The 17,382-nt window shown below is 45.8% G+C and overlaps 1 protein-coding gene across 16 annotated transcripts in view; it reads right to left on the bottom strand.

Moving 5' to 3' along the window:
* MTA1 (metastasis associated 1) overlaps positions 1–17,382 on the bottom strand; it is a 290,526-nt gene that overhangs the window by 180,319 nt on the left and 92,825 nt on the right. For all 16 annotated transcript variants that reach the window (XM_040333257.1, XM_040333259.1, XM_040333258.1 and 13 more), the window contains exons 10-11: positions 9,496–9,570; positions 1,622–1,680 (exon numbers count right to left, since the gene is read on the bottom strand). In XM_040333257.1, the coding sequence (XP_040189191.1) occupies positions 1,622–1,680; positions 9,496–9,570 (134 nt within the window). The remainder of the gene's footprint in view (positions 1–1,621; positions 1,681–9,495; positions 9,571–17,382) is intronic.

Here is a 17,382-nt window from a genome sequence, read left to right as displayed (position 1 = left end):
GGCATTACCAGCAAAGCTTTAGTTGGTACCCAATCATGTAAAATTAGTGCCATATAACCTATGGGCTACGAATACAAGTCATGTGTCCTGTGCCGAACGATTAAAATAATTACATTTGCAAAAAACGGGTAGGTATGTACAGGGGGAGTGAACAAAAAAATGATTTTAATAACAGTTATGCCAACAACAATTATTTAACAAAAGCCATTTAACGTGGCTGTCCTCCGTTCCGTGTCAGCATCGGATCTGTAGGGCTGAAACAACTAATCGATTAATCGACAACTAATCGCTTATGAAATTAATCGATTACAATTTTCATAATCGATTAATCGGCCAGCAACATAATGGGGTTAAAAAAACTAAAATTAGTCCTTTATAGTACAAAAAAAGCAAAATCGCTACTGTAAATATTACTTTCACTGTCCCACAGTAAAAAAGCGATTATTTGCTCTTTTTGTACTTATTTTAGTTTTTTTTAACCCCCATTATGTTACTAAACATCTCAGGCCTGGGGTCACACCTCTGTGTTTTGGTGCTTTTTGCAGAAAAAACACTTCAGTTCATTTTCATGTTTTCCTATGGGACACGTTCACATCCATGATTTTTTTTAAGCTGCTGCGTATTTGGAAAGGGCAAGGACTTTTTAACGCAAAATGGTGCTATTTTGTTTTTTTTGCTTTAATATACTTCAATGGAGAAGCTGCAGAAAAGCATGTAATGTGTTTTTGCGGCAATTTGTGTTTTGTAATCTGCCCAACAACAAATTGGCCCAAAAAATGTTTAAAATGCAATTTTTTTATTTTTTTAAGGCTATTATCCAATTAATCGAAACAATAATCGGCCAACTAATCGATTATGAAAATAATCGTTAGTTGAAGCCCTACGGATCTGTAAACAAATTATGTGCGGAGTTGGATCAGAACAGGGCAGATATCACTTTTCCGATATCCGTGTTCATAAAATCCTTTATATCCTAAGGTAGGAAAAATGGACCCATCCAATCTCTATGGGCATGCAGACGTGGGCGGATGTGCATCCATTCACATCAGTTTTCATCAAATCTATCCCTTTTGGATCCGCAAAAACAAAACAGGGTGCAAACCTTTTCTGTTAGTTTTTGTGCACTTAAATAGACTTGTGGCTGATGTAAGAGGATGCACATTCATACATTGCATTCCCTCTAGATCAGTATAAAAAACAGATAGTCAGAACACTCAACAATTCCCCAAAAAATCCCTAAACCAGTCAAAAACAACTCTTATAAAATTGAATAACAGTAATAAGCACATTTAATGCTCCTCTTTGCCAACACAAAGGCTCTTTTCAAAAGACAGTAGCGTTTACTCTGTGGTGGATCGCATTTCAGAGGACGGTGAGAGGAGGCAATGCATTTTTTTTTTTATTATTGCAAATGATAACTTTACATTCAACTGGCTCATGGGTATGGTGTGGCTCTATTTGGTTAAATGGGAGAGTTTGAGAGTCAGTCACGCTTATCAAAGTCTGCATGTAGCGTTAAAGTGCCAATGTTTTTACTGCCCCCTGGCCGTCCATGCGAAAGGAGTCAAAAAGTAGCAATCTAGCATAACAGAAAAATAGACATCCAATAGGAAATACTTACTAATTAGGGATATACACTTGTTTTAATTTGCTTTCTGCTTCTGCTGCTTTCAATCGTTTCTTTGAAAGAAAAAAAAATCAAACCAAAGAATTTAATAAAAGCATTCATATAAATATAAGAACATGATTAATGTGAATGTAGAGGTTTTGCATATTTAATATACCTGTACAAGATAAATCAGCTTGCTGTAAATAATGCTATTAAAAAAATATATATATTTCTGTGCATAGCTTGTAATTATTTTTAAACATTTATGGGCATACCCATTGTATATGGAAACTCCACTTTCTGCTCTGCTACACAGTTTTTCGTTCGTGAATCGCCTTCTCCTAATTCACCATAAATTCCAATGACCATCCTGCATGGCTGATATCTTATTTTGAGTGCTGTTAAAAGACCCTGTAGTTACTCCTGCCAGCCTGTGTGTCCTGTGAGGACATACAAGCAAGCAGGAGAAAATAGTTTGTGGCAAGGAAACAGCGGTTTCACAAGTCTAGTAGAATGGAATATTTGCTGTGGCCAGGGAACAGTGAAGCTTTTCAAAAAGTATGTATATTCCTTTTTACTCGCATGCTTATATAGATAACACGACCCTGTGCCGAGTCTTCTACAGGCTCTCTGTGTGACTACTGTATCCTAAGGGACATGGATATCGACTGGAGGAATCAGTGAGTGCTGCAGGGAAACAGAAGAATGATAAGCAAGGATGAGCCCTGTGACAGAAGGTACAGTCGGTGTGACAGCTGCCATGGGGTGTCTGCGGCTAGACGAATCAGATCCCCAATCCCAGTCCCTTCTTGACCATCGGGAGAAAACAGGATGGCCAGAATACTTCCCAGTATACTTGAGCCTCTTTGGGGATGTGATCAGATGTTGGGGAACAAGCCTTAAAATGAGAAAGCTATGTAAATCAGATGTATTGGTCCTAGGGGGTGACAAATGTGTTACCTGCCTCTGCTAGCAGATCTTTGAATTTTTACAATTAACCATTCAACCCCCACCTTGATGTGGCCTTCCAATAGGGCAAGGATTAGACTCTGATCCACTGCAGAACATGTCGCAGTTTTGGAGCAGTGGCCGGGTATCCTGTGCCCGTGCCTTGTGGATTATTTATGCTACTTCTGTGGCAAGGTTGAATTGGACATATGTTGGAAGGCTGGACGGAGGCCGGCCTGTGTTTGTAGGCGGAGTCTGGGGGAGTACTTATCCTCCCTTCTCTGCCGGGTCCAGCGTCGGTCTCTTTCCTGTGGATGTGCGTCACTTCCGCCGCGACCGCCGACGTCATTTCCGGGCACCAACCAGCGTGGAGGGAGCTGAGATCGCGGCTCCAGTGCGTCTCCAAGCCTCGAGGGCTTCAGGTATTCTGAGGGGGGGGGCCGCGACCAGCATTGGGGACTGGCGTCCCCTGCTTACATTTCACCTGTGTATTCGCCTCGTGGCAGCGGGGGGGGGGGCCGCCTGGCTGACAGGGGGGGCTGGCTGACGGGGGGGGGCCTGGCTGACAGCATTCATTTCAGCAGCCACAGGGGAAACCCCGGGAGCCTCACAAGGGGGGGGGTATCATACATGTCGCCAGTTCTGGCCGGAGGGGCTAGGGGCCAGGGGAGGGGGGGTTCCTGATATCTGCCTGCATTTGTTTTATTCATCTGGCTTGTCATTGATGTTATTGGTTGACTACTGACCACCCTGTGTCATGTATTCCCCATACAGATTTGCCAGTCTTGGGAGGGGGGGGGGGTAAGATCGGTCTCAGTCAGTAGTGGGGGGGGCAATTCATCATGGTCATCTGGCACGACCACGCGATTATCTCGCAACAGCCGTGCGATTTGCCTTTGATGAATGGTCATACGTTTGTCAGATAAAAACGGTCATGCGATCTGTCTGACGAAGCGGTCATACGGTTTGTCCGATGTATCGATCATGCGATTTTGTCTGATGAACAGTCATGCGATTTGGTCTGATGAACAGTCATGCGATTTTGTCTGATGAACAGTCATGCGATTTTGTCTGATGAACAGTCATGCGATTCGTCTGATGAAACAGTCATGCGATTCGTCTGATGAAACAGTCATGCGATTTTGTCTGATGAAACAGTCAGGCGATTTGTCTGATGGAAACGGTCAGGCGATTTGTCTGACAAGATGGTAATGCGATGGGGGGGGGGGGGTAACTGCACGGTTGCCGTGCGCAAAACTACCATCCGATTTGTCTGGTCAGGACGGTCTTGCGTTTTGGCTTGGCAGATCGTCATACCATTGGTCTTCAGGGATTGTCATGCAACATGTCGGCTGTACGTGTCGTAAGTCAGGTTCGGGGGAATCGCATGCGATCTGTCAATGGTAAATTGTCATGCGGCTTTCACTGATAGGTCGGTCATCTTCAGTGTGTCGGACGTGCGGTTTTTTCATTGATCAATCGGTCATGCGTTTGCTTCAATCTTACAAGGAGGGCAGTTGCCACCTCACTGGGCATTTCGGGTGGGGGATTCGGTCGCTTTAGGGCGGCAATTTCACATCGTTACCACATTCATTTCTGTTGTCTGGTTATACATTTCTTGCGCTCATTTCTCCGTCGGTACATATGGTATTAACTCTTTCAGGTCGGATTACAGTGTCTTCCCGGTGTCAGCTGGTACGTATTTGCTCGCTTTTAGGGGTATAGTTAGTTTTTTCCAGGTCCATATTGCTTTCTGGTTCTGTCACGTCTACAGTTCCGTACAGGCTGAGGGTCATTAATTGATTGTTGGACCACAATCTTCTCGCCGTACATCTCATGTCTGGTATGGCACCATCATTTCTCATTTATACATACCCACCACGCTCCTGTGGGTATCGTAGCCCTGAGTGTTCGTTTTAATTACCTGTTGTCGCGCTGCAGGTCGCTCGGGCTCACTCATTTCACTCATTTCGTTTCATCATTTCAGGGTCGGGGTCCCGCTTGGTAGATCACGCGCTATTTCCGGCCACCTAGGCTGTCACGCATTTGGGCTGGCTGAGGGGCGAGGGCTTTCATGTTATTCTTTGAAGTTTGTCTCTTTAGATTTCGGTATGTCTCAAGTGGCCGATAGCGAGCACTTCTCGTTCGTCCCGCCTACACCGCCACGCGGGGGTTCGGAGCTCGGAAATTCACCATCCTTGAGAAGTTGGACCGTACCCAGACTCATGGCTGAACTCCGCCGCAAAGGCATTCCTTTCCCCTCTTCGGCTAGGAAAGCAGAACTGTTTAGGCTATGCTTCCCACCCCTGTCACAATCATCTCCCGCCACCAGCGCTGAGCATGCGACGGTGCATAACGCATTGGTACAGGTCCATGCGCTGCTAAACACACTGGCTACCTCCATGGTCCAGTTGCAGGAAAGGATGGAGGTGATGGAGGCCCGGGCCGTGGCTAATACAGTAATACCAGCCTCTACCGTGGTGGATTCAGCATCCCCAGCGTTAGCGCTCCCAAGCCCAGCCGCAGGTAATGTCGCTACTTTCCCTTCAGCGGTACCATCTCCGTCGGCTGCCCCACCTGTGGTATCTCCAGCCCATTTCATCCCGGCCAACATCAAAAAGGACATCTTGGAGGGGAAAGATGTTAACTTGGCCTCCCTGCTCATAGCGGCTCAGGATGTGTCGGAGAACAAATCTTTTTCTTGTGGGGAGGTATCTGTAGTTCTAAAGACCAAAGACCCCAGGCTGAGTCGGAAACTCAGTGTACCGGAATTTGTGCTGGCTTTTGGTATTTTTAGGGATATCATCTGTGCTGTTAGCCCAGGTAGAAGGGAGGAGTTGGACCTTTATCTTCATAAGGTTGTGGATCTGGCCCATAAATACGGTGGCACAATTTTTTATGATTACCACCGATCCTTTGCGGCTAAGGTGGCAGCTACCTGGGCTCAGTTCCAGGTGGTGTCATGGTGGGGGGCCATTGACATGGAGCTATTTTGCAGACACTTTGCTGGTCAAAAATCCCCGGTATGTACCAGCTGCCAGTCCTCGGCTCATACCACGGCCTGGTGCTCCAATGTGGAAGCCTCCAGTCAGGTAGGGCCCTCCAGGCAGGTGGCAGGGGGGTCTGCTGGAACCCTGGGGCAGGTGGACAAATTGGGTAGACCCATACGATACCTTGGGAAAGCGCAGCTGTGTAACAATTACAATTATGCAGGTTGCAATTTCAACCAGTGTAGATTGTTGCATGTTTGCGCTAACTGCTTCAGGGCCCACCCCAAGTCCGCCTGCTTGATCAAGCCAATTAGCACAGCCTGACTAAGCCGAGTCAACGTTTCTTTGCTAGGGGATCTCCTTGAGGACCACCCAGCACCAGCAGTCAGGCAGTTTTTACTGGAAGGGTTTTCTGCAGGGTTTCATACTGGCCTCATCACCCTGCCAACAGAAACTTTCGAGTGTAATAATTTAAGGTCTGCAGAGAACAACCCAGTGATGGTCGACGAGTTGCTTCTAGCAGAGCTGGCCAAGGGGTTCCTCATCGGCCCCTTTTCATCATCCCCCTTTTCCATGTGGAGGGTGAGCCCCATCGGGGTGGTCTCCGGCAAATTTTCTAATAAATTCCGTTTAATTTACGATTTGTCTGCGCCTCATTCCTCTCATATTCCTAGCCTCAACTCACTCATCCCCTCCGAGGAATTTTCACTAAAATATGCATCTGTTGACTTGGCTATCCAACACATCCTACAGTTGGGTAGGGGTGCTTGGCTTTCTAAAGCGGATATCACTGACGCCTTTAAACTACTTCCCATTAGTCCGGCCCTCTGGCAGTGGCATGGTATCAAATGGCGAGGGCAGTATTTTTTCGCTACCAAATTAACGTTTGGTTCAAAAAGCAGTCCGTTTTTGTTTGACACCTTTGCCCGGGCATTGCATTGGATCCTGGAGGACTACGGTAGTTGTCAAAGGGTCATTCACTACCTTGACGACTTCCTGTTGTTGGAAGACCCTGGGCGCCCACCCAGGGATCTGCAGGTGCTTACGGGTTTATTTTCAGGGTTAGACGTCCCGCTAGCAGCTCATAAAATGGAGGGCCCAGCCAAGGTCATCACCTTCTTGGGGATCACGCTGGACTCTGAGCTTATGGTCGCTAGCCTGCCCTTGGAGAAGCTGGCCAGGATTCGTCAGGTCATCCATCAGTTTGTCCGTTCCCCGGTATGTTCAAAAAGGGACTTGCAGTCTCTTTTGGGGATGCTCAACCATGCCATGAGGATCATTCCTCAGGGCAGGGCGTTTGTGTCCAGGTTACTGGCTGTGCTTCCCCAGGGTCAGGATTCGGACTCCCCGGTCAGGTTGCCAAGGGATGCCCAAGCCGATTTGATCATGTGGGATCAGTTCCTCTGTCGCTGGAATGGTATCTCCATGTTCATCCCGCAGCCTTCAGAGAATTCCCCTCGAGTTTTTTCAGATGCTGCCGCTTCGGTCGGGTTTTCCGCCATCTTTGGTCAGCAATGGTTAGCTAGTCGCTGGCCCCCAGAGGTGTCCCATCTGCCAAAATTTGCTCTCACTTCTGCATTGTTTGAGATTTACCCGATCCTGGCGGCGGCAGTCACTTGGGGCCCTGGCTGGGCAGGCAAGTCAGTCATATTCTTTACGGATAATTTGGCTACAGCCAGAATTATCAATAAAGGCAGGTCAGGATCCCTTTTGATCATGTCATTTATGCGCAAGCTGACTTGGCTGGGCTTGTCGTATAAATTTCATTTCCAGGGGGAATTTATTAGGGGAGATCAGAACGGTGCAGCAGATGCCTTATCTCGGCTCAACATGCCACAATTTTTCTTTCAGCATCCGGCAGCAGATCGGACGGGCCAGCCAATTCCCCCCTTTGCACTGTTGGTCATGGATTAAGTTTTTTCCGGTCTCAGGCGGTCGAGCTGGCCAACAAGTCGTTGTCCAGGAACACGCTGAAGGCATACACCACGGGTTGGAGGGTTTTTCTCAGATTCATGTCTCTATTTCCGTGTGAGGGTCCCACAGATTCTTCATACTTCATGTCGTTCTCTGCTTATTGCCATAGTGAGCTAACCTTATCGGCCAGAACCATCAAGACATATTTGGCAGGGGTTCAGCATTTCAGGTCCCTACAAGTGCCGGACAGGCCGTCCATTTTTGCTGCTCACCCTCTAAAAGCCGTGCTGAGGGGTATCCAGAGAACTCAGGGGTCCTCACGGTTATCCCGTCAACCCATCACCGGGCAGATTTTCCGCGACCTGTCGGATATTCTGTCCTCTTCCCCTTTTGGTATGGGTCCCAGCTTGGTCCTTAAAGCTGCCATCCACCTCAGTTTCTTTGGGTTCCTCCGTCCCGGGGAGGTGGCCAGAGCCAGCTGCCATGCTCCAGTTTTGCTCAGAGGGAGTCTGACCAGGTTTCCCGAGCATTACGAGCTACAGCTCCCCAACAACAAGACCAGGCAGATTGGTCAGGGGTTTGTGGTGAAGTACTATCAGACTCACAATCGCTGGTGCCCGGTGGAGGTGCTCGACTCTCTCTGCAGGGTATTCTCAAACTCACCCCGGGATTGTCCGTTGCTCCCCTTTCCTGCGCATCCTATCACCGCCAAACAATTCATTGGGCACGTCAGGATTCTCCTTGCCAAGCTGCATCTGAATCCAGGGCGCTTTTCCGGACATTCCTTTAGAATTGGGGCAGCGTCCGCAGCATCCAAGCAAGGGGTCCCGTCATACATCATCAAGCACATGGGTCGCTGGAGTTCCTCCTGCTATAGTAGATATATCCCTGAACCTCACTTGGAGGTGCGTAGGGCGTTTGCCACCCTGTTGGATTAAATATACTCTGTTTTCAATAAAGCTTCATTACCTATCTTGTGTCTTTTGCCCTCTTTTAGGCGTACCGTCCACCTAGGCCAAGGCACGCCACAGGCCTTGGTGGTTGGGGTCACTACGTATTACGGGTGAAGATTCTGACTACAAGTTGGAAGGCTGGACGGAGGCCGGCCTGTGTTTGTAGGCGGAGTCTGGGGGAGTACTTATCCTCCCTTCTCTGCCGGGTCCAGCGTCGGTCTCTTTCCTGATTCCCACCCTCCCGGCCCCCTTTTCAGGTATAGGCTTCATTATTCATTTCTCATATTCTCATATTCAGGGTATGCCCTCTTTTAGGCGTACCGTCCAGCTAGGCCAAGGCACGCCACAGGCCTTGGTGGTTGGGGTCACTACGTATTACGGGTGAAGATTCTGACTACAAACAATATTACTTACCTTACTTCTCTTTCCGTAGTCTTCTTATAACTGGACGACTGGTCCCACGAATCACCACCTTGATGTTGGTCGTGCAGCCACCCACTCCACAAATCCATCCCATGAAATACATGAGGACATAAAGGGCCAAACGTACGTGAGGACGTAAAGGGCTCAACCATGTTCAGGGACTAGGCTGAAGCAGTAATGGAGGAGAGTGGCAACTGTTGGGGGAGTAAAGAATTAGGGTAAGGATTCCTCTGGTAATCTGCCTGGAAAATACAACTATTGCAGACTTACTATAAGACGGTGGGGGGGCAGCTACCAAAGAAGGATTTTACGAAAGATGGTCTATCACACTATTATAGCTCGTATGAAGTTTGAAAGGGGGGAAAAGATCAGCAAAAATGAATACTGTGCATTACAGAGCAGCTCAAGTTTGGGACTCAAAGTAGGTACATAGGTATGGTAAAATGAAGTTTGCATATGTAGGCAATAAGTAACAATGGTTCGCCAAATTGTATAAACTGTGAACGCTCTTTAACCATAACTAAAATATAACTTGCATAGAACATACAAGACCTCACTGCTTTAAAAAAAAAAAAAAAAAAAAAATGTATGACGGTTTTCTGTTCATGAGAAGAAAGGAAATAAAAAACTGCAAGGTAGAAACTGTTAAAACCTTTACCTGCTGTACATATCGGTCTGTTGTTTTCCACATATAATAATATTCTATTATGCTGGTCAGAGATTTCCATGGTAACTAGATGAGAGAAAGCCACATTACTGACAGTGCACAGCTGAAACCTTCTCATTGCCCAACAAAAGGAAACACAGATCTGAGTGTGCCCCTCAGATTAATTATAGAACTAAAACCTGTACACACAAGTCACAACAAGTACCATCTGACTACTTGAGCAATTGATTGTAACATATGAAAAAACATTTCACCATAACAAAGCTATAATCTACCTATTGCAAAGCTGCAGTGCACATGCTTTAAAACCATTTGCCTGATTGACTAGAATATTTAAAGCGAAGGTCCACCAAAAAAAAAAAAAAAATTAAAAGCCAGCAGCTACAAATACTGCAGCTGCTGACTTTTAATAAATGGACACTTACCTGTCCAGGGCGCCCACAATGTCGACAGCCAAAGCCGAGCAATCGTATGTCTCTTCGCTGCCCCCGCCGCCATCCTCGGTGAGGGAATCAGGAACTGAAGCGTTGCGGCTTCACTGCCCGGCTCCCTACTGCGCATGCGCGAGCGGCGCATCCTCGCTGGTCTCCGCTGTCTCCTGGGACCAGTGTGTTTCCCAGAGGACAGCGTTGGACGACAGGAAGGGGCATATCTGCACCCCTACCTCCTCCCTGAAAGGTGCCAAATGTGACACCGGAGGGGGGGGGGGTGGGTTTTCCGAAAAGCAGAGTTTTACTTTTTGTGTGGAACTCCGCTTTAATAATGCCTTTGTCATTATTATAGAATGAGTTGCAATCTATTGTAATCTCCACAATTTAGTTGATTAAAAAAATTGTATATTTACAGTGGAACCTTGGTTAACGCGGTTAACAAGCGTTTTGTAAGACGAGAAACTTAAAAAAAATAAAAAATTCTGACTCGGTTTGAGAGTGTTGTCTCGCAAAAGAGCAAGATTCAAGCCAATGGGGTGTGCAGTACCGTATTTGGCCTGAGGTGCGGGGGCACCTGTGACACTCGTAATGGTTCGGAGCCGTTCGGAAATACTTGGATATACTCCAGTCCCAAGGGTTTCCGAGTTCAGCAGAGTATTTCCGAGGCTCTCCCGCACCCCCCCCCCACCCCACCCCTGGCCACATGCGATATTGCATGCAATAGAAGTCAATGTGGAACAAATTATCCTCGTTTCCATTTGCTTCTATGGGGAAACTTGCTTTGATATGCAAGTGCTTTGGATTACAAGCATTCTCCTGGAACGGATTATGCTCGTAATCCAAGGTTCCACTGTATAGTAAACGTTATTTTTCTTTATTTTGTTATACCCAATTCTTAATTTGTGCAAAATTAGTAAAAAGAAAAACGTAGGAGTATCACTTTATCTACAGTTGTTGCCCTCAAAAAAACTAAAAGTTGCAGCAAGAACAATAACACTTTCACTAACCTCAGAAGGGCCAGACCACTTGTTTTATTATTATTTTTTACTTACAGCTTTCTTAAAAACACCCCCCCCCCCCCCCCAGCACATGTTTATCAATTGCACACAAATACAACATAACTTACAAAATTCTTACTAAATCTACAAGGTAAAACTTACTGACAATAACAAATAAATAATACAAATCAAAGGTTTTCAAAAACTGTAAATAGGTCTGGAGACTATGCTTTCTGGCAACGCTTAAACTGCAGTGATGCGTGTTGCAGGGCAATAGATTAAAACAATCTGTGCATTGTGGTGTTTTGTGTTAAAAAAGAAAAAAAAGTTGTGGTGTGTTGTACCCCACTCCTAAATAATGGGCGGCTGTCGTAATGTTATTTACAGTACCGTGCTACATAAGACATAATGATGTGCATGTGGTAATGCAAAGTTCACACTTGTCCATTCCGTTAAAACATAACGTCTTCCCTTGCAGTTTAGACTCGGTTCACACTACTGCAAACGGAAAAAGTAGTGTGACTTTCAGGCGATTTTAGTACTACTTTGATGCGACTTTGCCTTGTGCAGGTATGCAGGGATAACGGCATACAGGAAGATGCCATGCACTGCCTGGGTAATGTTGGATACAAATCACATCAATATAGATGAGGATCAGAATTGGAGGCGACTTCCATTAAAGTCTATTGGCACAAGTTGGATTGAAGTCACCTTGAAGTAGTACAGGAACCTTTTCTACCGTAGAAGCAACTTTAGTGACACTAAAAGGTTTGTGTTTTTTTTTTTAAATAACAAACATGTCAAACGTACCTCCACTATGCAGTTCGTTTTGCACAGAGTGGGCCCAATCCACCTATTCTGAGGTCCCAAGGTGGCTCTCGCGGCTCCTTCCCGCATTGGATAACACCCTCTGGGAAGCTCTCTCCCCCGAGGGGGTTACCTTGCGGGACGCTCCCGATTCATATACTCAGCGTATGACTCGGCCCCGCCCCCGGCGTCATTGGATTTGATTGATAGCAGCGGGAGCCAGTAGCTGCGCTGCCATCAATCTATTCAATGAAAGCCGGGACGCGCCCATGGAAATTCTGGGTTCAGGTAAGTAAAACGGGGCGGCCGGACACTGCAAGGAGTTTTTTCACCTTAATGCATACAATGCATACAATGCATACAACATGTACAACCCCTTTAACTGCTTAAGGATGTCAATTTTGTTTGGGAGCCACGTCGCACGACCGCGCAATTGTCAGTTAAAGCAACGCCGTGCTGAATGGCAAAAAGGGGCCTGGTCCTTTAGCAACAAAATGGTCCGGGGGTTAAGTAGTGCTAAGACCGCTCTCAATGACAAACATGCGATTTTACATGTCATTGACTTGGGGTCTCACAAATCGGATCCCAAGTTGCTGCAGTTTGAACCAAGCCTTAAAGCGGAGGTTCACCGCTAAAATGCTGTTTTTACCCTTAGAGTGATGCTCGTTGTGTCAAGGGGAATCGGCTAGTTGTTTTAAAATCGAAGCTGTACTTACCTTTTTAGAGAGCGATCTTCTCCGCCACTTCCGGGTATGGGCTGTGGGACTGGGCGTTCCTTCTTGATTGACAGTCTTCCGACGGTCGCATCGCGTCACGATTTTCCGAAAGTAGCCGAATGTCGGTGCGCAGGCGCAGTATAGAGCCGCACCGACGTTCGGCTTCTTTCGGCCAGGGGTTGACAAATTTGCTTGGAATCTAGGAGCCAGCTAAAAAAGTTAGGAGCCAGAAAACGCGCCCCGTCCCGACGAGCTTGCACGCAGAAGCGAACACATACGTGAGCAGCGCCCGCATATGTAAACGGTGTTAAAACCACACATGTGAGGTATCACCGCGATTGGTAGAGCGAGAGCAATAATTCTAGCCCTAGACCTCCTCTAACTCAAAACATGCAACCTGTAGATTTTTTTAAACGTCGCCTATGAAGATTTGTCAGAATTCCACGAGCGGACGCAATTTTGAAGCGTGACATGTTGGGTATGAATTTACTCGGCGTAACATTATCTTTCATAATATTAAAAAAAATGTGGATAACTTTACTGTTGTCTTATTTTTTAATTAAAAAAAGTAGAATTTTTTCCCAAAAAAGTGAGCTTGTAAGACTGCTGCACAAATACGGCATGACAGAAAGTATTGCAATGATCGCCATTTTATTCTCCAGGGTGTTAGGATAAAAAATATATATAATGTTTGGGGGTTCTAATTAGAGGGAAGAAGATGGCAGTGAAAATAGTGAAAAATTACATTAGAATTGCTGTTTAACTTGTAATACCAACGGCCACCACCAGATGGCGCCAGCTTACACATCTGGTGGTAATAACTTGTAATACCAACGGCTCACCACCAGATGGCACCAGCTCACAAAAAAAAAAAAACAATTTTTTTTTTTTGCCCCCCTTCCAAGCCAAGTCGCCAGGGCCCTATTTCTAGTCGCCATGGCGACCTGACGCCCAGGATTTGTTGAGCCCTGCTTTCGGCTACTCGTGACGCGATGCAATGCGACCGTCGGAAGCCTGTCGGAAGACTGTCAATCAAGAAGGAACGCCCGCTCCCGAAGACCCATACCCGGAAGTGGCGGAGAAGATCGCCCTCTACAACGGTAAGTACTGCTCGGGTTTTAAAACTAGCCGATTCCCCTAGACACAACGAGCATCAATCTAAGGGAATCGAAGTTAAAAAAAACATTTATGTGAGAACTCCAGCTTTAAGGTTTTGCTGAAACTTGGCTTCATTCCTCACATGACTGGGCTATTAATATTCCTGGCTATGCTCTTTCGGAAAGACAGGGTAATAAGGAAAGGTGGCGGGGTCTGTCTCTATATGATCTCAAAGCAAGGAAGAAAGAGGACCTGGTTGATGGAGAGTGTGATGAGGCTGAAGCATTATTGGTGGAACTGCATACAGATGTGCGTAGTTCAAACTTAATCATTGGAGTTTAAATAGAGGAAATATGTATCAACACTACTGCGGATACCTTATTATTGGGCCTTTAAAGTCCATGACTGGCCCTTTGTTCTTCTGTTTTCAATCATTGGAGTTTGTTATAAACCACCCAATGTTAATGAGGAGGTGGAAACTCAGCTCCTTGCACAGATGGAAAAGGCTGCAAAGGCTGGGATGGCGATAATAATGGGGGATTTTAACTACCCAGAAATTAACTGAAGTAATGGCACTGCTGGGACAGGTAAAGGGCAACAATTTATAAACCTATTACAGGACAATTTTATGGTCCAGCTTATTGAGGCCCCAACTAGGAATGATGCTCTGTTGGACCTGGTAATCTCAAACCATGCAGAGCTTATTACTAATGTTCAGATAAAGGAACACCTGGGTAGCAGTGATCATAACATGATTTCATTTGATGTTAGCTGTAAGCAAAAACCACATACGGGAAAGATAAAAACACTTAATTTCAAGAGAGCAAATTTTCCAAGGATGAGGGCTGCTCTCCAGGACTTGGACTGGGAGAGAATATTGGCATCAATGGGCACAGAACAGAAATGGGAATTACTCAAAAAGACTGTTTGTGAACTCACTGCAAAGTATATTCCCATGGGAAATAAGTTTAAAAGGCTAAAAATAAAAACCTGTGTGGCTCACGGCCAAAGTTAAAGGAACACTAAAACGGCAAAAATGTTTTTTTTTTTTTTTTTTTTTTATAAATAACAAACATGTTATACTTACCTCCACTGTGCAGCTCGTTTTGCACGGAGTGTCCCCGAATCCTGTCTTCTGGGGTCCCTCGGCGGCTGTCTCGGCTCCTCCTCGCAAAAGCTTTCCACCTTCATGCGAGCGAGCTCGCATGGTGGAAAGCTTTTGCGGGCGAGCTCCCGTGATACAGCGGTGGGCATAGCCGCCGACTATCACTCGGCCCCACCCCTGGCACGCCACGTCTTTGGATGTGATTGACAGCAGCGCCAGCCAATGGCTGCACTGCTATCAATCCGTCCAGCCTAGCCAATCAACAGCCAGGCTGGGAACCGAAGAGGATCATGAGGACGCGCACAGGACTTTCGAGGGGTGAAATAAGTAAAACGGGGGTTCGGGGGGGCTGTACCGTCGGATGTTTTTTCACCTTAATGCATAGGATGCATTAAGGTAAAAAAACATTTACCTTTACAACCCCTTTAAAAAAAGCTATAAACAATAAGAAAAGAGCTTTTAAAAAATACAAAAATGAAGGAACACTAGTATTGTTTAAATGTTACAAAGAATATAACAGGATATGTAAAAAAGAAAACAAGGATGCAAAAATTCAAAACTATGTTTAAGGTCCCTCCAGCCTAATTTTTCCTGTATTTCCCCTTCTGGAAAATTTCAGGGTCCACATAGACCGTTTAACTTTTGAGATAATGACACAGTGAGTGCTGTGCAGCAGGGGAGAGAGGGGACGCTCGAACACTAAGAGCCGGTTCACACTGGGGCGACTTGCGATCCGACTTCATGTCGCCTCAAGTCGTCCCAAGTCGCGCTGTAGAGAAAAACAATGGAAGTGAATGGGAGCGGTGTTAATACACACGACTCAAGGCGATCCGACTTCAGAAAAGGTTCCTGTACTACTTCAATCCGACTTGTAGGCGATTTGTACCCATTGATTTCAATGGAAGTCGCCTCAGAAGTCGGATCACTGTCTTATCTGAAGCTACTTTCTAGGAAGACAACATACATTTCTCAGGCAAACCCCTCCCTCCCCCCTCCCTCTCCCAGAGCGGATTGTTGTTTTATTGGCCACTGGAATGTCTCCTGTCCTGGAGACGACTTCAAGTCGTGTTGTAAATCTCCCCAGATCGCCCTGTGGTTCACATTCAAGTCGTGTTGGAATCGCCTCTGGAAGTCGCGCTGGAAGTCGGATCGCCCCAGTGTGAACCGGCTCTTAAGCCGGAAATGTACCAAGCATTTCTAGGTTCATTCAGAAATATGAAGGTATTTGTAAACAGATCTCCAATATCCCTACAGTTAAAAATGAACATAGAACTGCTGAATATGGAGTACTCCAGAAAATGAAAGAATCAGTAAACATGAGATAGTTTTACCAATCTCCCCACTTACCATCCTGGAAAAAAAAAAAAAAAGATGGCAATGGGACAGAATGCTGATCTCTTTGCCTGTAAGGGTTGAGGGAGGGCACACAGCAGGGGATTGGAGGGCACACAAATTAGAATTATTATAGGGCTATACTCGTCAAGGTCATTGTTTAGCATCAATAGGCCAAGGCCTCCCCCATGTCCACAAGAGCATCTATGTCCAATTTCATATTTTTTTTTCTGTTTGTGCCCAATTATTTGTGAACTCTGCCAATAGAAACCTCTAAAGCTAGCCATACGAGGATAAGAATTTGGCCAGTTCAGCAGAAACAATCTATAGCCCAGGACTACATGTCCCATGAGGTATTGCTCCTCATACATTTACAAGTTCTCATGCATTTACTGACATGTTTGAATGGTGTACCGAGTGCTGCATGTGAGCTGCACTGTGTATACTGACATGTAAAGACATAATGCAACAAGTATGCAGGCCAACTAATCAATAATGAAAATTGTTGACAACTACTTTTATTATCAAATTACAATTGATTATGTCGAATAGTTGTTTCAGCCCTAGTCTCAGTATTTGCTAATGATGCAAAGCAGGGTAGTAACTTCACAACATGATATAGCAACTTAAGATGTTCTCTGTGTGCTCTCTCCCTATATTGGGACCAGCAAGAATGACAAACAAAAAGTCAGTCTTTCTAATGCAAACAGAGGCTGTGAGGTGAATCTACACAGCTCAGACTAGATCCTGACAATGAGGGGGAATCTGATGTACTGGTGCCAGATAGAGAAACAGGAGCACAATGTCCGATTAAGATGGAAGGCTGAAAACTACCCTGGGAAAGAAGGAGGTACTAGGCCTCAACACTACCTGTCCTTAGGTCTTTACACACCTTTTAAAAGGTTATGGCAACAAGCAACACAAGCGTATAAGGGAGCATGGCAAGAGAATAATCACTGATAGATTCAAATGTTTCTAAAGTGTCGAGAAATCCCATAGAGACAGGTGGACACACAGGGGAAGTCACATGAGAAATATCCTATTTGAAGGACTTATTCAGTAGCTATTTATCTTTGGAAAAAGACTGCAAACGCCGAGCTCTAACCATTTCTATGAGACCCCTGAGAATAGAAGATAATAGTGGTGCCCAAAGGTTCTGCTATATTGGCTCCTGATGCTCTGTGCACATGTCCTACTTATAAATGAGTTTTCAGAGACTGGGCCATACTAGAGGCTGCGCTATGGCCATGGACCTGGAATGCGCTCTGCAGCTTACATAGTACTTCTTTAGAACAGAGAAGTCTTGGATGTGTATGGATTCCATACTCACCCTACGGCAGAGGCCTCGAGCTGTAATGGCTCCCCTGGACTGTTCGGGTGAAGACAGAAGC

Source organism: Rana temporaria, chromosome 13 (genome assembly GCF_905171775.1).
Source record: "Rana temporaria chromosome 13, aRanTem1.1, whole genome shotgun sequence".
Lineage (NCBI taxonomy): Eukaryota > Metazoa > Chordata > Amphibia > Anura > Ranidae > Rana > Rana temporaria.
This window is presented reverse-complemented; position numbering and strand designations above follow the sequence as displayed.